The 24,918-nt window shown below is 40.0% G+C and overlaps 1 protein-coding gene across 2 annotated transcripts in view; it reads left to right on the forward strand.

Annotated features, from left to right (window-relative positions):
* The window catches only part of CD2AP (CD2 associated protein), a 75,123-nt gene that overhangs the window by 26,511 nt on the left and 23,694 nt on the right, over positions 1 to 24,918 (forward strand). For both annotated transcript variants that reach the window (XM_062489653.1, XM_062489652.1), the window contains 5 exons: positions 10,857 to 11,010; positions 14,523 to 14,623; positions 18,614 to 18,734; positions 21,080 to 21,279; positions 24,621 to 24,729. In XM_062489653.1, the coding sequence (XP_062345637.1) occupies positions 10,857 to 11,010; positions 14,523 to 14,623; positions 18,614 to 18,734; positions 21,080 to 21,279; positions 24,621 to 24,729 (685 nt within the window). The remainder of the gene's footprint in view (positions 1 to 10,856; positions 11,011 to 14,522; positions 14,624 to 18,613; positions 18,735 to 21,079; positions 21,280 to 24,620; positions 24,730 to 24,918) is intronic.

Genomic DNA, 24,918 nt, shown 5'->3' on the forward strand with positions numbered 1-24,918 from the left:
GGAACAGCTTCCTGCCTGCACAGGTGTGAGCAGCTGCTGCTGCTGCTCTAGTGCCGAGCCTGGATCCTCTCCAGGTTAACACGTGAACTTTGCTCACTGTGACATTTTTCTTCTTCCCCCTAAATAAAAAAAACCCCTGCAACACCGGGCGTGTTCGAGCAAATATGTCCTTGGAAGTGGTAAGCTTGTTTTATTTCCCGAATGTTCTTAACATCAAATGTTGTAAACAGACTTTGTGTTTCGGGGTAGTGGATGGAAACAAGCATAAAAGTTATGCTTGCAATATGGTTTTGAGAGTTTATTTAGTATATGGTGTAAATTCTTTGTCTTAGAATTGTTTGTGCAATAAAATTACTTGGGGGTGGTTTTGCTCATGTCCCTTTCTGTAGCATAGGGAGACACTTAGATTGCAGACAGTGCTTGTGGAAGGAGTTCCTTTTTAAAAGGATAATTTGTTTTTAGGTGATTCTTTCTGTTCAGCTTCCTGGTCTGTGTGTTTGTGGAAGCAGAACACAGCCCAAGCCTCTCTTCTTCCCTTTTCATCACCCCTAGACTAGTAGTTTAGAGTATTAGCACAGCTGACCTACCTTCTTAAGCCTGTCTTTGCTGTCTCTGTCCTGTGTTCTCACTGGAGGGATGCTGTTAAACATAAGTGTGCTGTGAGACAGTGAGAGAAGTTTTGGCTGAAAGCTCCTTCAAGTGTAACATCTTCCTTAATTCCTTCACAAAAATAGTAGATTGACCTCACCCAGAACTTAAAACAGGAATCATGGAGTTGGGAAAGATCACAGACAAGACAGACTCTTCTAGGTTAATTCTAACCTGGGCACAACTAGAAAGTGTATTAACATTAGTTAAAAGCAGATTAATAAATAAAATTTAAGCAATGTCTGTAGGTTAAACCATACACATTTAGTTTGGAGTAAGTAGGATGTATTTAAAGAATAGAATAAAGTACCTATTTCCAAAATGTAGGTGCCCTGCTCCCTTTAAGTATTCTGTCCAAAACCTTTGCATCCAGGTAAGGCTTGGAGAAAACAAGATACACAGCAATTTGTCAGTCCTGTTGGTCAAATTGCATTTCAGTTTATATAGCCTTTTCCTTTGCCTTATTATTGTTTTGAAGGAGCTGTCACCACTAGCAGTGGGTTGTGCAGGGAGGTGACAGTGAGTGCTCAGAGCAGCACTGCTTCCCAGGCAGAGAAGGCAGCCCTGCTGGTAGGAAGGTGATGTTTGTTTCAAAGCTGGCACTTCTTGTTTCTCAGAAACAAAGATTACACGCGAGATTGAAAGCCATATTAAGTAATTTCAGTTTCAGGGCTGAGTATATGAGACAAGCACTGGCCTCTTTGTTTCCAGGCAAGAAGTGAAGCTGAGCATTCAGGCTGGTGCTTTAACACCTGTGTTTGCCAATACTATGGTGCCACCCATTGTTCCTACTGATTTTTCTTCAGGGTTTTGGGGGAAATAGGACCACTGGAGGGCCACTTGGGTGAGCTATGCTTATGATGGGGAAACTATTGTTTCTAAAAACAGTAGTAAAGAAAATGAAATCAACTGAAAACATTGACAGATATAACTAATGGCACTGATATGTAAGCATTTTCACTATCTCTCAGAGCTCACCATGATTTATTCTTATTCCTGTGACTTTTCCAGCTGAGTCACTGGATTGACTGCTTTGGTTCAGACCAGTTGGGTCCTGACCTTGTGGAGTCCCTCTGTGATTTGACTGTATCTGGCAAGAAGAGGGGAAGTCTGGAGGTGTGTTTGATTTAGCACTGTAGAGCTGCTCTTGCTGACACAGCTGTGCCCACACAGCCCTTGGCAGGCACCTGTGTGTCAGGTTGTCCTTTCAGCTGTCACCATGTCCCCACAGAAATTTCCTTTGTTGGTGTTGGTTGGGGATGTGGGAATTATTTCATATTCCGAGGCAGTATAGGTGTCTTGTTTGGAAAGAAAGAGCATACAAACGAATTGACTATTTGAATTACTTATCTTGATGGACCTGAAATCATCTGAAATGTCACAGATGCTTTCCTCAAAAGTGAACTATTTAACTGCAGGAAATTTGTTGAAATGGTGTGGCCCTTTCCCTGTTCAGGGTGAGCACCTGTGCTTTAAGATGTTGAAAAAAAATCACCTGAGAAGATTTCACTTTGTATTCACAAACTATTGTTCCACTGTAAGATTAAAAAATCTGTGGTGCTGTGAAGTCTTCAGTGGCTGAATGTGAACACATACTGGGGAAAACATTGGTGGTTCTTGTAATATTTAGCATGTTTACAAATATGGAAAAAATATATGTGTTGATACTATATTGTCAGGAGCATGAGAGAAGCAGAAATAGCTTGTAAGTTTTGTCTCCATGGCAGCACTGGCAGTGTGGAACTTTAGGGAGCTTAAGGTGCTGTTCAGGAGGACAGCAGAATAAAGTGTCATTAATGATCTGTGTGAATACTGCTTAATATGCTAATTTGCTAATTATTCCCTCTGATTTGAGTTAGGCAAGTTTGTTTATTGTACCTGTGCCTCTTGCTTTTCTAAATGCCTTATCATCTTGTGATGTCGCGTTGTGGTAACTGCACCCTCTTGGATACTCCCAGAGCTGCTCTGATTGAGTGTAATGGTTTGTGTGGAAGAAGCAGCAGGTTTATACACGTCCTTTTCCCTGTAAAAACATGAAGCAGTTTACTCTTTTGTCCATCCTTATTTAGTTGTTGCACTTGATTTGTGTGTAATTTTATAGCTTTCTCTCCAAGCACAGGAACAAGGCCATCATTCACTGCCTGGAGGTTTCAAACAGGGTGTGCTCCATCAGAAGGGGTTTGCAGCCATCACTGAGTAAATTGCACAGAACATTGCTGGCATCTCAGGCAGCAGAGGCTGAGTGGGCTTGTGCAGGGACTCGACTTTTTAAGTTTAGACCTTCCCTTTGTGCAGAAGTCTAAAATACAGCTATAAATATGTACTCTGGAATTAACATATGTAGTGAGAGCAAAGAGGTCAGTTATCCAGGTGCTGTTTGCTGTAATGTTTGTTACATCCCAGGAGGCTCTGGCTGCACATTGCTGCCATGTAATTGCAGTCCTTTGCCATATGTCTCATAAATCCATGTGTGTCTACACCCAACACAGTTAATATTAAATCTGTTCTTTTTCTATTTTATGAGGTGAAGTAATCTAAATGTGAACTTGAAGCTTAAAACCTGCACAAGGGTAGCTCATCTCTGTCCTGTCATCTCTTAACACTTGTACTGACTGTGAACTTTTTGTTTGGTAGCTCATCATTTCGAAGGGGGAAGTTAGCTCTTTTCAACTGCAGCACTTTGATTATTAAATTGACTTTCAAATGCATGTGTTCCTTGAATACTGGCTGTATTAAATATTTTGAGCTGATCTGGAAGTTTAGCGTGGTAAATATTTTGTAGGTTTAACAAGCTTTTTCATGCTCTTCACTTTGTAAAAATATATTTTGGTGTATGTATGTGAATTCATTAGCTTTGGACTTGGTGTAATAAGCTTTTGAATTCTTGGAAACTAATGGTGATAAGCATGTTACATAGATGCTTTTAAAACAGGAGCAGAAAACAAGATGCATTTTCAGTTAAAAATGTCATTTAATGTATGAATCTCTGGCAGCGCTTAATCTTTAAACATTTTCTAATCTCCACAAAGACTCCAGATTTATATTTTTAGCCCTTATTTGACAACCTGTTAAGCATTTAATATTTTGTCCTGGGTGAGACTTGTGAAGGTATGTGGATATGTCAGTGTTTTATCTTCTGGCCACTAGTGAAATGCTCAAGGTTTTACAGGAAATGCAAAGAGATGGTGCCTTGGAATAAAGATGCTGGGAAGAAGAAAGCTGAGTGTGACAGAGTGGATGCAGAAAGACAGAATGGTGGTGAGAAGGAACAAGGGATGTTCTGAGTTAAACATCAAAGTGAACCTGTAGTGTTACTGGATCCCACAGCAGTAGAAGCAATTAACTGGGAGAAGAGAAGAAAATGTCTTCCTGCCTTCCCATGTGGGGGAAGCTGATAAAACACATGTGCTGTGGGAGCTGGAGCTCTGTCTTGCCCTCTGCCACATGTGATTCCTGCTTTCATTGATCAGAAGCACTATTTTGTGGCTGGTGGTTGGCAGGACATTAACTGTTATTCTATAAAACAATTACAAGAAATATAATTAAATTTTCATATGTATGTATTAGCAAATACAATAGAGAAGAAAGGCAATCAGCATTTTAAAATGGTTTTACCTGGCTATGAACATAGCAACATCATACAATACTCTTAAGGTATTATTTTCAGAAGTATTTTAAAATGAACTTTTTTCTTAATTAAATGGTTGGGAAAAACTAATCTGAAGGCCTGTGCTTCCTCTAGTTACTCCTGTTAATTTAGGATTCCATGCTGTGCTGTTGGTAGACCTGGTGAGCTGACTGCTGAGCTTTCCTGCATCTGGGCTTTCAAGTTTTGTTTGAGATCTCTTGTATTTTGCCAATATTAACAAGGCTTCCTGTCAAATTCTGTTTTGATACTTGCTTGACACAAAATTTTTACATGTCAAATTCTCCATGACAAAATTGAGTTATTTGTATGCATGAAAACTATATGCATGTATTTTTATAATCTGTATCAAAATCTGAAACTTCAAGCCTGCTTCTATATTTCCTCTACAGAGTGTTCCTTATATAGGAAGGTTCAGCTCTTTGTCTGTTCTTGACCTTCAAGTATCACACTTACTCACCTCCTCAGGTTTTAGTCTGTAAATCTGCAGCAATTCAGTTACTTTTTTATGCTTCCCGAGATCCCATTTACTCCACGTGTTGCATATTGTGAGAAAGAAGTAGTACCTTGCCTGATTGATGATTGTTTTGCTCCCACACAAGGAGACAGTATGATTAAAAGATCTATATTTAGTATCGATTATAACACACGTACAAATGTTGGTAACTTGTTAAACCGTGTTATGTGATGTGGGTGTGCTTTAATAGAAAGCAACAAGTCAGAATATGAAGGGGCAAAGGCAGGGAGTGATGCTGCCTCACTGTTGATTCAGCCTGATCTTGGGTCAGCACTTAAACCCAGTGATTCACTGGTAAACATTCCCTACTTCAATCATAAATTAAACCCCCCAAAAATCAACCCATGACACATGTTACACTCTACAGGAGGTAAGTTGTCTTGCAAAACAAGTTTGTCCATCTTGTCTGTTTTCAGATGGTAGCTGCTTTCATCTTTAGGTGATTTTTTTCTGTTTTTAAGAGTAATGTTAATCCTCTGGAGAGTCTGGGACAGCCTCTGACCTCTCCTAGCCAAGCTCTTGTCTTGGGAGGTGAAATCTCCTCTGACCTTCTGAATACTCCAGAGAAGGAGCTCAGCAGCTTCTCAGCTATTTTGGTCCATGGATTTTCTTGTCGTTTCTCTGTAGCTCATGCAAAATAATGAGATAGATGGGAACAGCTACACATTGCTCATCTTTCGTTGCCTTTATTAAATATTTTGCCTCTGGGCACCTACATTGAGGATGAGAAATCCTGCTTTCTACTCAAGGAAGAGACACAGGAAAAATGAAAGTATATGGGATATCTAAGATTTAAGTGACTGGAGCTGTTAAGGCTGCCATGTGCCTGCCCGTCTGTTGCAGTTACTAAAATCTGGAAATATGGTGCCTAAATAATTAGTTCTGTGAAGTTTTTTGTGCTCCAGGAACTGAGGTTTCATTGCTCTTGAACAGGTTACAGATGGCAATCTCTCCTCTGTAGGCAGCTGTACAGATTTTTTATGTATTTATACACAGTCACATTTCTATGTGGTTTTTTTCAGGAATGGGATTTTGCAGGCTGTGAACTTGTGTAAACAGAACTATTGTCAGTTTCCAATTCCTCCCTCTCACCTAAAATGACAGGTTCAATTCTGAGTTACTTATTTTCTACTCAGTGAAATGAGAGTCATGGACTCTCTAGTCCGTGGGTTCTTTATTGCTGTCCAGATGGGGAAGAAAAGAGATAATTGCATGAGTATGCTCAGACATTTATCTTTGTGTATTCTTTATCTCAGCCTCTTTAGAGATTGAGACCATTATCTGCTCCTTGAGATCTTCCTTTAAAATGTACTCAGCCACTAAGAGTAATGCACGTAATTTTTGTACAAAGTGATGTTACAGTGGAATTAATGTTAGAAGTCTAAAGATGATTGTTCTTTGTATAATGGCATATATAGGAGGAGATGGCAGCTGAAGCCTTAATATTTATGTTTGAAGAATCTAGCTAAGGATTTAGATTTGCTGGATAATGAACTTGTCTGTGCCCTATAATTCTGGAATAGACTTTGTATTTTTAACTCCTGGCCTTTCAGACGCTCTGACCTGCTTTCTGCCTCTCGACTGCCTGGCTGATTTGAGAGCTCTTGGCTGCTGGCAAGGGAAGTGGGGAGGATCCAGCTGTCCCTGCTGGAGCCATGGGTGGGCAAGTGGCTGATGGAGGGGAGGCTGCTCCTGCTTGCCTCAGAAATAGGCCAGGAGCACCAGCTTATTTTAACAGCATCATGAGGCTGTGCGTGCATTTATATGTGTTGCCTTTTTGTCTGCGTATAAAGAATAGTTCTTGCATCACACATTGCTGCACTTTAACCATTTTGATATTTTTGTTTGTAAACATACACATTTCCTTGAGGGATTAATAAGTTGTGACACATGCAATTAAAGCAGAAACCACTTTTTTTCTTGGCTAGTTAAGTTTATATACTTGTTTTTTGCGTATGTGAGTTTGTAAGTGTTGCGAAATACACATTTAGTGGAGATTATGAAAACTTCAAACCTTTATGACTACTACTGTAGTTCACAACAGAACAAGTGGGTGGTCACTTCCCAGTGGAGCGTATTTTAGGCCAAGAGACAGTCTGTATTGACCTTGTACTGCCAAGTCATAAATGCATAAAATCTGTGTTGCTCATGGAAACCCTGACAAGCCTTGAACTGCAATGGACTGGCAGAATAAAAATATTAAAATTTCCAGCTGCAGTTAATGTAATTTTCATTTTGGTTTTGCTGCCTGGCAGTGGCCTCACCTCGGAATAAGATGAAGTGTCCTGGAGCTTTTTGTTGGTATTGTCACAACACAGACTCTCTCTGATAATTTGGGTATATGAGGCTGTCTTAAAGCCCACCAAAAACAAACAAAGAAAACTGCTTTGTCAATCCCATGGACAGAAGTCTTGGGTTGAGTATAGTGTTACCTCAGAGGTGAGACCTTTTAGGCAGTGTCATTTTCTAACCACTGAAGTGCAAGCATGCTGTTTGGAGCAGATGTAAGAATTGCAAACTCTTATTAATGTTATTAATGAGGCAAGAGCCTCATCATATTTGCAGCAATAATTGTCAGTTTTGAGATATCCATTCTGTCTTTGTGTAAAAATTAATTCCTTTATGAAAGGAGTCATAATGATGATGCCCAGGATGAAGATGCTGGCAGGAGTGATGGGTGTGTGTGTCTGAGGATTCTGGTGTGTGCTTTTGAAAATGAATCTTGGAGCACTTCCTTGCTGTTAGAATACTGATGTGAACTACAGGGTTGTGGTGTAGTGGGCCACATGCAGGTGTGGAAACTAGGGATCCTGGATTTGTTTCAGTTTGGTTTAATTTTAATGTGGTTTATAATGCCCTGAGGAAGGATAATTAATGTTGCACTTCTTTAACAATGAGAACAAAAGAAATAATTCTTGCTTTACAAGAATGTTATGAAGGGTAGAGGGTTAAATATGATAAAAATACAGTTCCTGGCCCATTTAGGCATTGCTTACTGACCTCTTCTGTAGTTCTTTGTCAAAACTAGATTTATGCCTGGCTGCTGTAGCAGAGCTCTCTTGTGTTTTTGTTTTTTTTTTTTTTTTTTCTCTCCTTGTTGCAAAGCTTTCTAATAGACAAGGTGAAACGTCACTGTCTACTCTGGTTCAAACCTGGCTGGTACCTATCCCATGCCCACATCTCATGGATTTGCAGGCTCTTTGCTCCTGTTTTTGTCACAGTCACCTTGAACTTCTCCTTGCATCCTCTTTGATTTTGTGTGTCCTGGATTAAGATTATTTGTCTTAACTGTGTATTGAAGTGTTCACTGCTTTCCTTTCCTGGCTCAGAGGAAAGGAAGTACAGAGCACCTTCCTGGTGCTGCCAGTCTCTCCCACTGTCTGACTGTTCTTTTCGATGTCTGCTGAGGAAATTCTTCATCAGTAAGTCTTCAGCCTTTGAACTGAGCAGCAGGATTTTCTGCATGTAATGACTATTTACAGAATTATTTTAGATCCTATTTTTTAATGTCATTCTCCTGTACTTCCTGCTAAAATTTGCCAATGTCTTGTATTAGACCCACAGCATTTTCTACCTGTCTCTACTTCAGGTGGAGACTCAAGCCGGGCAAGAAAGTTGCTCAAGCATTCATTTTTTTTTTTGGTTTTGGGTCTTTGGTCTTTTGTAGCAGGCACTGCTTTTATCTGAAATAATTTCCTGTTATTTATAAACTATCCACTATTTACTGCCTTTGATGCTGGACTTAAAAGCATATTGTATGTTTAATTAAAATGACTGGTTGAGGTGGTGCATATCTCACACGATTTTCTAGTATTTGGAAGTGGTGTGTAGGGTGGTTTTTGTTCTTTTTTCTTCTAATAAATGAATTTAAAAAAAAGAAAAAGTCATGTTTTTGACCAAACTGTCTGTGTGGGGCTTCCCCACTTATTTTTGCATCTCTGTGCTTTTTACAAAGGAACTGAAGCAGCTGCTTCTGAAGTCCTATGCAAAGTGCAGACCTGGGGAAGGAGCCTGGAGCTGACTCCTCACTGGAAAGTGTTACAATTGAGAAACCTGGGAAAGTACTAGTTCCTGGAGCAGCTTGGAGATTTTAGAGCCTGCATCAATTGCGTGGCAAAAAGATTATAGGTATAAAAATCGAGGGGCAGGCAGAAGTGGTTTACGCAGATTTTCAAGTACCAGTATGTTTTTAAGATGAGCAGAATGGCCTTGTCAGCGAGGCAGCTAGAAAGGCATTTTGGAGGTAGCAAACTTTTCAGCTGTAGCCAAATTTAATTGCTTATGGTTTTATCAGACTTGGAAGTAACAGGCCAAAAAACAGATGTAGGCCTGAGAATGACAAAATCTTTCAAATGTAAAATGTCTAGTCAAATGGGAGGTAGACAGGATGCTGTGCTGTTCAAGAGAGTTTTTTGTTTGTTTTGGGTTTTTTTTTTAACTTGGAAGATGGGATGGATCTCAGCAGAGCTAGGATCTCCAGGGCAGAAGTAATTTTGGAGGAAGGAGAATAACAGCAGGAACTACTCAACTGTTTTCTAAAAAGCCTTTTTAATGTAATGTAGATGAGTGGGAAGAAAAATTCTGCTGTCTGTAGTCTTGTTCTGTCCTTTTGAGAAATAGGAAGATGCTTTGGTCTGTTTAACTTGTGGTTCATAGTATGTTTGAAGGCATCAGTGAGTGCTCAGACCTGCTGAGTTTTCCATCTGGACAGCTGCAAGTAAGAAAGCTGGGCTTTAATGGTCCAAAAAGCACCAGACAGGTCCTGGGGAATATGTTTTTTCATAGTTTTGGCATTTTATCAATGTATGGGCTTTGTTGTCTTGAAGCTCATGTTCAAGACTTCACATGAGTAACTGTATATATGTGCCTTGCCAATTCTGTTTTCAAGTATTAAATATTTTATTGCAGCTACAGCTGCAATAACTCATGGAGTTGTTAACCAGTGGCTGCTGATGGTGGATACAAGAATTGTTCTGAAGTGGATCTCAGAAAGCTGCAAGTACTTATGGGTTTTTGCATCCCCAAGGATGCTGTGGAGGCAGACAGGACCGTGGTCGTAGAAGGGGTTTAGACAGCTCCAACTGCAGGCACAGGAGGGAGAGGGGGTGATCCATCTCCCTGGTGGAACCTTACTGGTGCTCTGGGAATGTGGGAGGGTATGAGCTGCAGGAGCTCTAAAGAACATGTGAGATTTTGGCTGCTGGATGCTGTGTTCTGCAATAGATGGGCCATTGATCCAACTTAATGGGTTTGTTCTTGTGCAAAGTGATGATTTCCTTCTTTCATAATACCTGTTCTCCAGTGGAATCCCATTTAATGAGCTGATACAGTAGAGTGGCTATTGCTGCTTGGCCTTTTTGTTAAGAACTGGTGCTTTCTTGTTTATAGACTTCTCAGTCTTGTTTGGCACAATCAATTTCAGTGCTAACATTCTAATTTAGAAAGATTAGGAGAGTGGGAGACATTAACCAGGAAAATGATATCTGTTATTTTCCTGTTAGATCCTTCCCCTCACTTGCTCTCCCTCTGTTTCTTGGAGCTCACCTTTTCTGCTCATGTCTTTCAGCAGTGCAATTGCATCTCTGTAAACACCTTGGAGCTTTCTGGGGCAGAGATGATCACCTAGTAGCTTTATATATGAAAATATTTTAGTATCCTACTCTATGGTCTGTCACTGAAGAAATATTTCTATTTTAAAAAATGTTTTCAAATATGAGCTGTTACATAGAAGTTGTAATATGAGACTTCTGGGCTCAAAGCTCCTTTTCTGGGATTGAGAGTAGATGGTTAAAATGCTGTCCCTGTTTCTGATTTTTCACAGCACACTACCTGTTTACTAACACAGTTGTATGGAAAGGCCAAGTTTATTACAGCCTTGGGTGTGTTTAGTTGTAGGAAGAAGGCCATGATTTTTGAGTACAATATGTCATTATACCCCATATGGTAAGTACCTGAAATGTGTTGGTCTATGGTGCACCTGTTTAAAACCACTGACCTCTTGGGTGATTTAAGTGACCTCTGAGTCTTTTAAATCTCTTGTTTCAGGAAGTTAAGAAGGACATAGAGCCCAAGGATGATGCCGTGCCACTCAGGAGGGAGAAATCTGGCAATGTAGCCAGCCTTGTGCAGCGTATGAGCAGCTATGGGCTTCCAGCAGGAGGATTTCAGCCTCATCCCCCCTCCAAAGGCTTCAAGAAGAGTATGTGCACATTCCAATTCCTTTAGTTGTGTGTGCTGCTGATGTGCATTTTGAAAATAAACATGAATTATTTAATGCATGACTTAGTTTTAAGGTTATGTGGAAAACTGGAAGCATAGGAGGAAAAACTGATTCAAAGACAAATTTTGCTCCTGTATGTATGGGCTGAAAGCTTTAATGTAGCTTTTAACATCAGTAATAGGAGTGAATTTTCCTGTGAACAGGATTTAGACTCCTTCCAGATGTCAGAGAGCTCTGTAACTTCATGTGAGCTCTGTTTGTGTTATCAGGTACCTGAATAGAGAGCTGGAGGCCTGTTCATGATAATCTGAAATTTTCACAAAAATGTGGTTGTTTTAAAACAAGAGTTGAAGCATGAAAACATGAAGTTTTACTACAAATTCAAGGCTTTGACAAGGAAGTGCTGTGTAGTTCAGATTCTTCCTGGTAGGCTTGCTTCTGGTGTGAAATAAGGTGCAGTTGGTGGTGTTAACAAAAAGCAGTAGTTTTCCTTTTGTTGTAACTGCAGCCCTCAGGATGACAGGAGTGTAGGACTGGTGCTTCTGTACCTGTGATTTCTTTTGTTATATTGCCAGTTTTTATATCAAGGTGACTAAAGCCTGGAGCAGAAAGCTTACCATTCCCTGCATCCAGCAAATGGGCTTGTGATTTGTATTTGGACATAGCAATCTCTTGTAAGAAATTGTTTTAAATTACTGTGGCTTCCTTTGCATTACCACGTTTTGAAGGCATTTATGATTTAAGCTTGCTTTTTCAAAAAGATTTCAGAGCTTACTGGCTCTGGCATGTTTATACTTTGAGGTTTTGCCTATAAAAGAAGAGCCACTAGTTGTCTTTTAAAACTGAAACAGGACCATCACCTTTACAAATCTGTTGAGACTTTGTTCCAGAAAACTAAGGATTTAAAATCACTTTTTAGTGACTGATCTGTGTGTGCATGTTGGCAGCAGTACATAGGTGCCTGTTGGATGCTTACATAGCAGACTTTGGAAGAATCCAGCCTGAAAGATTAATGCTGTTCCTAGATAAATACAGCCAGCTCTGAAAAGGAATCAATGTGATCCTTGTGGGTCCTTCCACCTGGAGATAGTACGGGATTCTGTGAACATCATCTGATACCAGTTCAGCTGTCAGCTATTGTTCTGGTCACCCTAACCCTGGAATGTTCCCATATTTTCCATGTCATATCCTCATGCTGATGGCTGTGGCCAGGGTAGAAGATACAGCTTGGTCTCAAACTCCGCAGGGCTCTGGCTACTCTCATCCTTCTGGAGAAAATGGTGTTCAAGCACTTCTCTAGGCACACACCTGTTTACCTGGTGTAGGGACAGTCTCTGTATTTCCATTTCACTTGCTGTTCCCTTCTTCCTGGAAGACTCTTTTAACAGCTCCTGCAGATCCTGTTTACTCTGTGCCTAGCGATCACTTACTTTCCAGAGCTTAGTTGTCTTTGTGTTCCTGGTTTTTCACTGGCTGAGATGAGGTTTACAGTGTTAAAAACAGATTAAAGATTTTCATGCAGCTCTCCCTGAATTCAGGTATTTTTGTGTCAGGTGGATGGTAAGCTGCAGGCAGAATTCCTATCAGTTAGACATCTGCTTTTGTTCAGCAGAAGGAAAATACAGAAGGTGTGCTAAGTGACAACAAAGAGCTAAATTTGGTTTACCCTATACAAAACAAACAGAAACTGAAGCCAGACTGGCTTTTGTTTTGGAAAGGGACAGAATTGCCTGCAGGCTGCCAGCCTGGTGAAACCTGAGCACTGTTCTCTGAGAGGACTGGTTCCCTTCCTAGCTTATTCTAGGGATTTTCAAAAGTGGGAGGCAGTGCTGCCTAAACTGTGTCACTGGAAATCGACCTCAGAGGAGAGGGAGGTTTCTGGATGTGAAATGCATCCATGGGTTCCCCCCCACTCCCATTTAGATATAATTATACTATGAAAAGGAACACCGAGGTCAGATTTATACCAAGTGGCAGTGACTTTTTAATATGCCTTTTTTGGTATCAGTTAATCTCCTACAAAGCAGAAGCCTTGAAAGCACTGCAGGAGGCAGTAAAGGCCATTGAACCATTTATTGCAATTACTCTTAACTGAACAATCCCTCTGGGCTCGTGTGTGAGTTCCAGTGGAGGTAAAAGCAGGGTGTATTATGTAGGCAATTGTGTTATTAGAAATAAATCACAAAGCTTCTTATTTCTGGTTTTTGTTTCTTGCATAGATCATATACCAGGATGTAGAAAATTCTTGCTTTGGTGAGCGCTCTGTCAGAAATTTTAGATGCTGGTACTTGGCCCGTTTTGTACTGAGGATGCTGGGTGTGGTTTTCTAAATGCATTTCTCTGGACTTCGAACAGTGCTATAAAAAGACAAGGATCAATCTTGAGGCAGTATCTGTGTTTTGAAGTGTTTTTACACAGCTAATCTTAATTGCTGAAGCTTGAGTGTAGAAGGAGCACAAAGAGAGAGAGCATGGAAATCACACAGCTCCTGTAAGCTTATGCTTAGGTGGTAAACACCTTGAGCTTTTGATTGATATTTTTGTTTAAACTGTGGCAGGTTGTTTTTGAGGATAGGGAGCATGCATGGGTCATAGCTCAAGATGATAATTGTCTTCTAAAGCATGGTGGCTGTTTTGTAGTGGGAAAGGTCTAAAGGCATAGCCTCTTGTTTGAAGGAAGAGGGCATAAACTGTCTGGGTTCAGCAGCAGCAGCACTCCATGATATGTGCAGAGTAATTACGCAGTGTGAGTTCACACCACTGTGGCTGCAGGGCTTGTGTTGTCAGAACCCACTTCAATGCTCTCCCCTCTCAGGATGTCATTTTGCCTTTTTAATGCCTGCAGAGCTTTAATGACATAGGGCAAACAGCTAAAGACTGCACTTGATTTTAATCTTGCCTTTGTCAGAGACTGCTCGTTGACAGTTTTAATTACTTGATGCCATGCTGGCACTGAGAAAAGGGAGTTTTTTTTTTTTTAATTCACAGATAAAGATGAGTTCAGATTGTGAAATATGGGCCCAGCAAATGTTCTCAGAGTTGTGGTTAGCAAGGTCCTTGTTAGACTCCAGAAGGTCTGTAAGCTCTCCAGGGTGGTGCATAACAAAAGGTGTTCCTGCTGTCACGATTACTTAAGGACTGGAGGCTCAAACTTTCACATTTTCTTCCAAGTAGGTGCTAACTGGCAGTGACTGCCATTCCTGCAGATTTTGGTTCGGAAATAGCTTGAGAAATCACTGTAGTGTAGATTTACCAGACTTGCTTGTATTAACATGCTTTTTATAGCAGGTTGATAATTGATACAGTGTTCATGTGTGAAAACTATGGCTTCCTGGCCTAAGGTGCCCCAAGCAAACCACAAAACCAGGATCACAAGCTCCATAGCTTCTTGGGATGGTTTCTGGGTCTTCAGGAACAGAGTGTAGGAAAGACAAATTCTCCTTTATAACTCCTTTATGGGAGTTCTTACTTTTGGTGTTTCCCTTGAATCAGGGTCCAAGAAGCGGCAGTGCAAAGTGCTCTTCGAGTACATCCCGCAGAATGAGGATGAGCTGGAACTCAAGCTGGGGGATGTGATTGACATCATTGATGAGGTAAGCTGTTCTACAGAGCTGGCCGTTCATGTGCTGGGAGTCAAACCACTTTTTTGGCCAATTACTTGTATTAAAGCATGTTGCGAAAACAGCATGGGAAGTAGTGTTTTTGCAGCTAAAGTTAATAATTTAAGAGTTTTTTTCTCTCAGGATCTAATACTAAAACAATGAATGCTAGATGTTTAGAAGAAATGTTTGATCACCACAGTAATAAATTGTGATCTGTTACACAGATTCATTTTTTGAAAGGGTTTTGTGGTTCTTGGCTTTAGGATGCTTGTTATAAAACTGTTGGACCACTTTCTTTAAGCTGACATACTCCAAATTGGTATAGGTGAAAAATGTTATTTGGACTGATTTGCCAGTTTCAAGCACTCTTGTAAATTCATTAATTTGGAGTGGTGGTTTCTTATCTTTTCTTACCTGTGTGCTTCCTTGGTATCTGTTCCATTTAATAGCAGTGGTGGGAAGTTTGTGTGTGTCACAGGAGTGTCTCTTCCAAATGTGAAATCTGTCAGGGAAGCTGTGGAAAAGATCAGAGTGATTATGGAAGGAACCTTTTCAGAACTGGATGGAAAACTCCTGCCCAGCAGGCTCTGACCTTCACTGGTGCCACCTCTTCCTCCCTGAACCTCTGAGGAAAGAGAGTGAAGCTTTCTTTCTAGCCATGTGTTCTTGGTGGTGCTTTTTAAGGAGCTTTATGAGACTGTGTTTTCTTGTGCATGACCCTCTTTGGAAGAGTTTGCTAACCTGACACTTGGCAGGAAGGACTCTTCATTTTCCTAGCAAGGTAAAAACTGTGCCCTCTGATGCATTTGCACTAATACTTCCAGAATTTAATATCTGGGAGTAAACAGAGCAACTGACTCGCAAAACCTGCTCACTAAACTCAGTTTCATAAATACCTTTGTGTGTGGGTGTTTTTAGAGGAGTGTTCCTATGTAACCTCAGCAATTAATTTAATTTGTGGATGGTGCCTGCACTGGCAGCTGTGACTGGATGGTCCAGTGTAGGCATTCATGAGAGAGCACGTGCAGTGAACTATTGTTTAAACTGCTGCTTTGGTTGCACGTGTCAGCATCTGGAAATATTTTCAGAGGAGCGTGTGGTGTCATGTACCACAAATTGGCCAAGTAGCCAAACAAGATAAAAAGATCAGAGGATTTCTTCATCTGGTTTCTTAAGGAAGTGTGGATTATATTTTATTATTTAGCATTTTTTTGTTAGTTGCCATGCTTATTTCTTTTTTAATAATTTGAAATTATGTTTTTGTAGTACTCAGTCTTTGCTGCTACTTTAAAAAATGGTTAACACATTTTTAGGGAAATGCTACCTGGTAAAATGTACTGCATCTTACTATGATCACAGAGCTGTTTGCACACTGTTTTCATGATGATGTAGAAGGGACTTGACAGGTGTAGACTGTGTCTGTCTGCTTCATGAAACTGTACTGATGGGACCAGAAATGTAAAGAATGGTGGAAAATACTGTCCACTGGTTGTGCAATATGCTGGGATAACTTGTCTTAGGTAACTTGTCCTCACTACTATGAGAGAGCTTGCTTCTATATAAGAGGTGCTATTTCTGTTCATGAAGATGGCTTGTAACTGTTACTTCAAGGAAAGATTGTTTGGTCACCTCTTTCTGTGGGGAAAGTAACGTAAAATGAGCTCCATGAGGGGATAAACTCTATCATTCACTTGAGAATAATTCAGTAGTTAGCCCTTGACTGGTTTTTATAAATTGAGTAGATATAAATGACACCACTGAGTATGAAATCCAAGGTGGAGGCAAATGACTTCAGAAGCGAAATGGTTGATATTGAAGAGCACAGAAGTAACTTTATTGGGAAGAAAATTGTGCTGTGTGCTGGCTGAATCCACAGGGCTTTTTGTTCCTAGAACGTCATGTGGATTTTACACATGAAGAACATGCTCAGACTGCATGTGATGGATGTGTCATTGCTCTAAACCCGTTATTTCTCCTTTATATTTTCCCTTCTCTCCTGTCAGGGGCAGCACCAAATAGCAGATTTATTTTTGTAGTGTTATATTTTTTCGTATTTGCATACTGTTTTTTTTCTAGCAAAGTAAAATTTCATACAGCATCATTGGGGAAGTTTTTAGTAAAAAAACCCCATGAAACCAGATTGGTAAAGATGCTTATTTCAGCCTTCTTCCCCATTTTTCCTTTAGAAGTCTGAGTTTTTCGTAGGAATAAGTCTATGGGATTCACAAAAAAAAGTTCTGGTGTATGTACCAGAGCTGTACCTTCCTCTTGTTGAAATTGGATCATATGATAATATTTTGGAATGGAAGAGAAGGGTTATGAAATTGTCATCTGCATTGTTGCCCTTACAGATGTGCGGATGTTCTCTACCAAAGCATGGAGAACTTCTTTAGCCTGTGTCTTAATGTTGATGAAAGAAACCTTTTCTGGCAATACAGTTTGTGTATAGTCAGGGGTTTATATAAAAGCAGTATGGTGAGGAGGCTGAAATGAGTGTGCCCAAGAAATTTTGGATTTGTTCCCGAGTGCCTCTGAGTTGGCATTGCTTTGCTTTGCTGACCACATCTCTTGGCAGAAGAATAAATGGATGCTCAAGTCATTTTCTGTATCGTAACCATTAAAAGTCCCTTTCTCATGGCTCCTGAGTGAGTGGTGTGGGTGAGTCAAGGCATTTGTATTTTAGTTTTCTGTTATGTGTTCCATAAAGCCTGAGGTGCCAGAGCCTGGGCAGCACTTGCCAGTAATCTGTACTTAAAATTTGTTTCAGAGGACCAGTCTCTGAGTTTGAACTATCCACAGTAAAGCTGTATTTTCACACCAGGATGCCTTGAAGAGCAACAGTCCTCTTTTCATTTCCTGTCTCAGCAGCTGCCAGTTTCTGCTTGGGCTCTGCTTGCCTGGAGGTGGGCTGGCATTTAAAAACTGTGCCTGTGTGTCAAGCGTAGTGACCTACAAAGCCAGGCTAAAAAAAGATAATGCAAACAGCTGCTGCTTGGTTTGCCTTTTCCTTTCCCTCTTGCTTTCCTTTCTTAAAAACAGCTTTCCAGCCTCAAAACAGGGCAGCCTAAATAAAAGATTTTGAAAATTTGTCTTGATTATAATTTTTATCTAGTGCTCATTAGGTAAATAGACTGAATTTATTTAAGACCTTTTGAAAACTGTTCATAAATTCAAAGAGCACAATTCTTAATCCTTTGGCGTCATTTTACCTCATCAGCCCTTCCTGCCCAGCTTTTGCTTGTTCTGTTTTAGACCATGTGGGGTATTCCTGATAAACTCTCCAATACGTTTCTAGCCTTAGGACTGTTGTGTGCCACCACAAAATCCTTGTGGACTTGGTGACATTGGTCAGCTCTGCTGGGCAGGTCCCTGCCCCTGTGGCACATGTAGGGCCAGGCTGTGCTGTTCAGCCCCTGCTAGGAGTGGACAGCTTGGTTTTCCATTACTCCATCCTTAAGGACTTTTCTCTGTTCTGCCCAACATTATCTGTAGAAATTTTATCTTTGAAACTTGTCTTTTGATCAAAATTGTGTGAAGCTGTCCCGTGGATGTGAGGCCAGTTGGAGCAGGAATGGTGGAAACTGGACAAGACAGAGGAAAAGACAGATGGACAGCAAGAACACATAAAATTTTCCTTGGAGACACAGACTCAAAGTTTCATCTGTGTTTCATGAACAGTTTAATACTTTCTTGATGTGTTTTATGTGCAATGCCTCTTACTGTCTTGAGAAAGCTGATGAACGTTTTGCTGCTTTTTGGGATTAACTGGCATGGAGCTAATCTCCTGTTGTAGTGATACAAGTAAAATTAAAAAAATGTTTTCTTGCCCTTCTCTTTGGTTAATGCTTATGCATCTTTCGTAGGTTTCCTTATAAAGAAATGATATTTTGAGCTTTCCCCAAAGTTGGTTGTAGAGTTTGTATGGAATTGATAGGAATTTCCTTCTATACCACTGGTAATGTGCAAAATACTTCTATACAGGTAGAAGAAGGATGGTGGAGTGGAATACTGAATGGCAAGGCAGGGATGTTTCCTTCAAACTTTGTGAAAGAATTGGAATCAACGGATGATGGAGAAACACAGGATGCTCTGGATGACACAGGTAGTGTTCTGTTTGTTGCAAACTCTTAACAAAGTAATTTTTGATTTCTGGTATAATTTGGAGTATTATGGTTGAAGTACAACAAAGTTGTAAGGAATTCAATCTTCCTAAGAATGGTGTTTCAGTTTCTTTTTAGAGAGTGTTGATGCTGAGCATGAAGATACCTCTTGCTCCCACTTCACTCATAATAAAATTGTAGTCAGGGTCGTAATCTTGCAAATGTGTGTTCTACACTTTATCGCTAGAAATTTTATCATATTCAAAGTTGATAGTTTTTGAATTGGATATAAAATTACTCCTTTAGTAGGTTTTTTCAGTCTTATTCTCACAAACATGAACTCTCTAAAACAGAATTTAAGTGTTTAACCAAGTCATTCGCGAATCAAACCAGTGTGGAGAACCTCAACTTCAAATGAGTCCAGGGAAGGAGATCCTGGTTCTTAGGCCTTAGATTACTTTAATGTGACAGTAAGATGTTTTAAAGGCAGAATTTGCATTTGGTTGTCCTTTTCTGGCTATGAGTGTGTAGGTGGGTAGGTGGGGCAGAAGCAGATACTCTGTGGCTGAACAGTAGCTGAGTGGTGCCAGACAGGTCTGTGTGTTACAGACAATTACTCTGTTCCCTTGAAAATGCATTTAGAAACATTTCAGCCTATGAAGATCAGTTTGAAGGGGACTTGTGATATGGTATTGCTGAAACAGGAATGTTTTTTGGGAACATCATAGCAGGAGTTGATTGATTTTTTTTTTTTTTTTTTTTTTTTTTTTAAAGACATCAGCGTAATGTTCGAGGAGAACAGTTTGTTTTTGTTTTGGTGTTTTTTCCTTGTGGTAATGTGCATCCTCATTTATATGATGACCAGTGCTGATTGCTTCAAATAAGGCTTGCTCAGACATAGGGAACAGCCTGGCTTGGAATTTGTTTTTTTTTTTGTTTTTTTTTTTTTTTTGTTTGTTTGGAAATTGTGGAAATTACAGTAGCATAAAACAATCCCCAGTTTCCTTGGAGTTCTGGTTCTCTGAGTTTAATGAGGTCTGGTGCAGTGAATTTACAAATGGATATGTGTTGGTCTTGATTCCTGAATACTGAGATCACTGACACTGCACAGTAATTTGAAGTAGTAATTGTATTTTCTGTCAGTACCTAACAACTTGGTGTGTTCAGCCCCATATCCCCCAGGGGTTATATTTAATGCTTAGTACCTTCACAGTCAGGGTCTGGAGTATCTTTTGGTTCTCTCCTCACTCTTGGGAAACAGTAACTTCCTCTTTCACTCACCTGTGGTCCTGTGAAGGTGCAGCCTGGACTTTGCCCACCGAAGGGATGTTTAGCTGTCCTATGAGATCTGAGGGGCATATAACTAAATAAAGAGCATCTGGGTAGACAAAAGGTGAGCAACTTATCTTCATGGTACCATCAAAATATCTTAAATTTATGATAGAAGGAAGAGGCTTTAATCCTTATTGCAGTTCACAGGCCTGCATGGGCTGAAAACAAATTGACCCAAAGGCCAGAAGATGTGGAGGCCATTATGACTTTGGTTTACAAAAGCTGTCTGTTTTCACATGACTGTCTCCTGGAATTTTTGCATGCAAAAATTGCTTGCCTGTGTATACTAATCTGTGGGCTTTAAGAGATCTAACCATAATTAAAAACCTTAAAAAAAAAGTTGCAAAGCTCTTGGCAACAAAATTAAGTTATTCTCTGAAATACATTTCTGGGGGGTGGGTGAATGCTGTCCCTTAAAACTGAAAGATTAAAAGAATTGTAAATAGTTAAAATATCTACCAGGGATTTATTTCCAACAACTATACTTGGCTTGAATACTTGGAGCATTTTGAGCAATAGGAAAATGTCACTTTGGTTCCTTGAGAGGCATCACTCTGCCACTGAAATACACTGTGTTTTCATATGGCAGTTGAAACGTGTTTGGATTCATTATGGACCTTTATTGATTATCTCTTTCCGTGGCTGTAGTTGTTCAAATGAGAAGCTTTTAAATGTTGGATTAAAATGCCTTTTTCAGAGAGCGCGTGAACAGCATTTCATAAAGCTAACAGAAAACACTGATGTTAGCAGGCTGTGGAGCTTGAGTGCTAATTGAAATAGCAAAAATATTAGTGAGCTGCTGACTTAGTTGCCAAAGTAATCAGGGCAAAACTGGTGTGATTTAAGTTTAAATATAAAATGAGAACAAATGTGAGGTGTTACAGCTACAGTTCCTAGAAAAGCTCTTTATCAGGAGCAGTGCACAAAGCTGTGCTGCTTCCACTTTTTTTCACAGAACGGCAAATAAATAATTTCAGCTTTTAAAATAGCTTTCCCTTTCTTACTTTATTTTCAGAGCCTGTTTTTAATAGTCCTACCTCACCTGTGACCTCTCCAGGAAATGGGAGTGAACCTGCATTGGGACCAGCACAGCCAAAGAAAATCCGAGGTGTTGGGTTTGGAGATATCTTTAAGGAAGGCTCAGTGAAACTTAAAACGAGATTATCTAGTAATGAATCAGAAGATAAAAGATCAGAAGATAAAAAGCAAGATAAGGTTTGTAGTGGTACATATTCTTTTATTGGGGTTTCCTGTAAAAAAAAATTAGGAAATGTGGAATCTGTCCACTATCCTCTCACAGGGTTCTTGCCTATAAAACATAACAAATCCCCTCAAGTATGTTTCACAGTAAATTGTGTTTAACATTGATTCTAAAAGATCTATTGTAATGTCTTGGTATTTAAACTGTTAGAGACTGAACATCCAGCTGATACATAAATTGTCATTTTAGAGCCATGTGGTAAAAGACACCATGACATCTCAAGCACATCTGCAGTGTGAGGTCTCTTGTAGTTCACCTTGTAACAGACTTGATATATGGTCTGGGAGGGGATTAACCCTACCTGTGCAAGTTAAACTTGTCTTTTAAAGCAAGAAATATTTTGGCATTTCTGCATTTTGGCTATTTGGGGTTTTTTTACCAAGCTTTGGTGGATGTTGACATTGCTGTTCTAGGTGTCAACTGCCATTACCTTCAGTGAGTACTGCCAAGCTTCTGGCTGCATAAATTGCTGGTTGTGTAAGCCTGTAAGCCTGAAAAACACAGTTCTAGGATTTTGCATTTTCTTTCCCTCATTTTCTTATGAGTGAGTGGGAAAAGGAGCACATTTATTCTTTGTTGTTTGAATTTTTTTTGATCAGAACTCTTACCCCTTGGAAGTATAGCAACGATGCTCAGTCCTTTAACTTGAACTTACTGTTCCAAGAGCTTATATATGCATTTTCAACTTTTGAGAAATGAAAGGCAGCTGAGATAGTCCAGAGTTTCAGTTTTGACTCAGGTGATTAAGAAAGCTTTTAAAGTCTTTGTCCATTTCAATTTTTGTTTGTGGTGTGTAGTCACTAATGCTGTTTTGGTGAGTGATTTGTTTTCCTCTGCCATGATAATAATTGTAATAATGTAGGGCAAAAAGTGAGGTGAGTCCCTGGGAGGAGGGATGGTCAGAGGCTTCCTTGAATGTGTGCTCCATCCATAGCAATGCTCAGAGCAATGGCATGGTGTGTGTAGTGTTTGTTTCTGGTCTGGTCAGAGCATCAGATGATTTGGAAAAGTTGCATGTCTGTTGCTTTCTGTTTAAAGCTTGGGGAATGTTGCCTCCTAAAGAAGGTGGTGTTTTGTAAAGGTCTGTGGCAGATGTTACTGCACCTTTCAATATATAGATGGAGAGAGACTTCTTACTGAGGTCTGTAATGACAGAACAGGGGGCAATGGCTTAAACTGAAAGAGGGGAGACTTAGGAAGAAAAGAGGGGAGATGAGGAGGATGTTCTTCATGGTGAGGGAGATGGGGTGCTGGAGCAGGTTGCCCACACAAGTTATGGTTACCACATCTTTGTAATTGTTCAAGGCCAGAGTGGATGGGGCTTTGAGCAGCCTGCTTCTGTGGGAGGTGTCCATGCTCATGGCAGGGAGTTGGAGTTGGGTGGTCCTTGAAGGTCCCTTCCAACTCAAACCCTTCTATATTTCTGCGAAGTCACATGGATTCTCATTCCTCTCCTTTGTCCCTTGATGTGTCAGTCTGTGATCACTACATCTTCATGTGAATGCTGTTAGAGTAGGTTTTCAGCACCTAGCTTACAGTTTGCTTTCTTGTCTTGAGGCTGATCATTCAAAAGGGTGCTTCCCTACTTGTGTACCTTGTCACTTGGGAATATAAAGAGCCTATCCAAACTTGTGCAATTAATATGAAGTCAGCTCAGACCTTTTGAATTGTTCTATTTGACTGTGTATAAGCAATAAAATGTGCTGGTGCTGTGCAGTTTTGGTTGGCCTGTCTGGGAAGGTCTTGTAGGTCATTTCTCATAAAGAGAGGAAATGAAGTGAGAAAATGGTTTTGCATAGTTTAATATCAGAGAAATAAACAATTTAGTTTAGCACTTAATATTCCACTTACACTTGTTGCCAAAGTCATCCCAAAGGTGGACAGACTTACAGAAGAGTATGGAGAGCTCAAAGGAGATAGATCTCATGAAGCTCTTGTGAAAACGGATGTATTCCTTGACTTGCTTTGGGGTTAGCTGACGAAATGCTGGGAGAGCACTGTCAGTCTTTTAAGACAGTATTAAAAAAAACCAAAGCTATGTAGAGGAGAGAGAGATCTTTTCCCTTGGAAAATTCAGACTGTTCAGCACAGGAAGGCTGAGCACTGATGGATCTGACATGCACAGGAGTGTATATGCTGCTGCAGGAGATTGTTCCAGCTCTCCCAGCATTCTGCCTGAGCTCAGGCTATTTATACTCTGTCTGCCTAAACTTCCTCTCTTACTCCTAATTGCATCTTATGTTGGAGGGGGGAAATGCAGAGAACTATTTCCATGTTGGAGGTGTTTAATCTTAGAGGAGGGTTATTTTAGTGCTTCCTTCATATACCACTCTGGAGAGAGTTAAATTGCATAGGTACTGAAGGAACATTCCAAGTGACCTTGGCTTCCTCTATGGTATGGCATCAAGCACCAGCCGCCAACCTACAGACATTATCTAGCTCTAAGGAGAGTAAATCCAGTTTCTCTGACAGTGGAAGGTCTGCAGAGTTGAACTGTAAATGAAAATGAGCAGAGTAACTAAAGGCAGTGGGATTTTTCACATCAGTAATGCTGTTAGAGCTGCTCAGGTAAGTACTGACTGTAAGATTATATTCTGTGTTTGTAGATCTTAGGGTGTGAAGAAGTGGATGTGGCTGAAGCTGTCGGAATCTGCCTGGCAGCTCAGTAAGTTTCCAAGGGGAAAAATGAAATATTCTCTAATTTATTTTGGTTAGATGTTAACTCTGAAACTTGTGGCAATGCCTCTTTGTTTTTTTCATTTAGGAGAAATCTCTAGTGACACTTAACCTGTTCCGTACAAATTGCTGAGAGTGAAGGGAGGCATGTTCTCTTTCATTTGTCTGAGTAGTTAAAAAACTGATTGTCTGAGGTGATGTGTGGCTGCTGAATATCCCTGCCTTATTCCAGTGCAAAAGTAAGCATGGCCAGCGAGTTACTCTGAGCAGAGCTGTTTAATAAGTGCTTCTTTATGTGCTGGAGGAGGCAGTATTCAGGCTAATGGGAGAGTTAACACCTGGAACTGCTGAAGTACAATTGCTAAAGTATATTTGGCGATGTCCTGAGATCAGTTTTAAAGCTGTGCTGTGTCTTTAATCAGTAAACAAGCTCTAATTGCAGTCTCTGCAATGAAGGAAATACAGTAAGCTGAGTGCTTAGTGAGAAGGCTCATTAAATATCTTGGAGATGGTAATTTTCATCATCTCAGCTAATGAAAAATTCAGCCTGTTCTGTAGCCTAATCAAAAATAAAACTCTAAAAAATTTTTGTTAACAAAGTTATTTTCCCTTCATACAGCCATTACCTAACCACCCCCCTGGAACCAAGTTAATTCATTTTGGCAATATAGCGAAAACTGAAAACACACCTGAAGTAATAAAACCAGAAGCTGAAAGTAAACCAAAAGGTAAGGCTGATGGATATTTGCATCTGTTACGTGGTAGTCCTTTCTTATGAACTATTTGTTTATAATTTTTTTTTTCTGTTAAAATCTAAAATGTGTGTGTGTACTGGAGTTTTAGGTCATGTTCTGTACCTTTGAGGAGTTATGCAAATGCAAAAAATTCTCAAGGAATTTTTGCTTACATTTCTGTAG

The sequence above is a fragment of the Cinclus cinclus genome, chromosome 3 (assembly GCF_963662255.1).
Source record: "Cinclus cinclus chromosome 3, bCinCin1.1, whole genome shotgun sequence".
Taxonomy (NCBI): domain Eukaryota; kingdom Metazoa; phylum Chordata; class Aves; order Passeriformes; family Cinclidae; genus Cinclus; species Cinclus cinclus.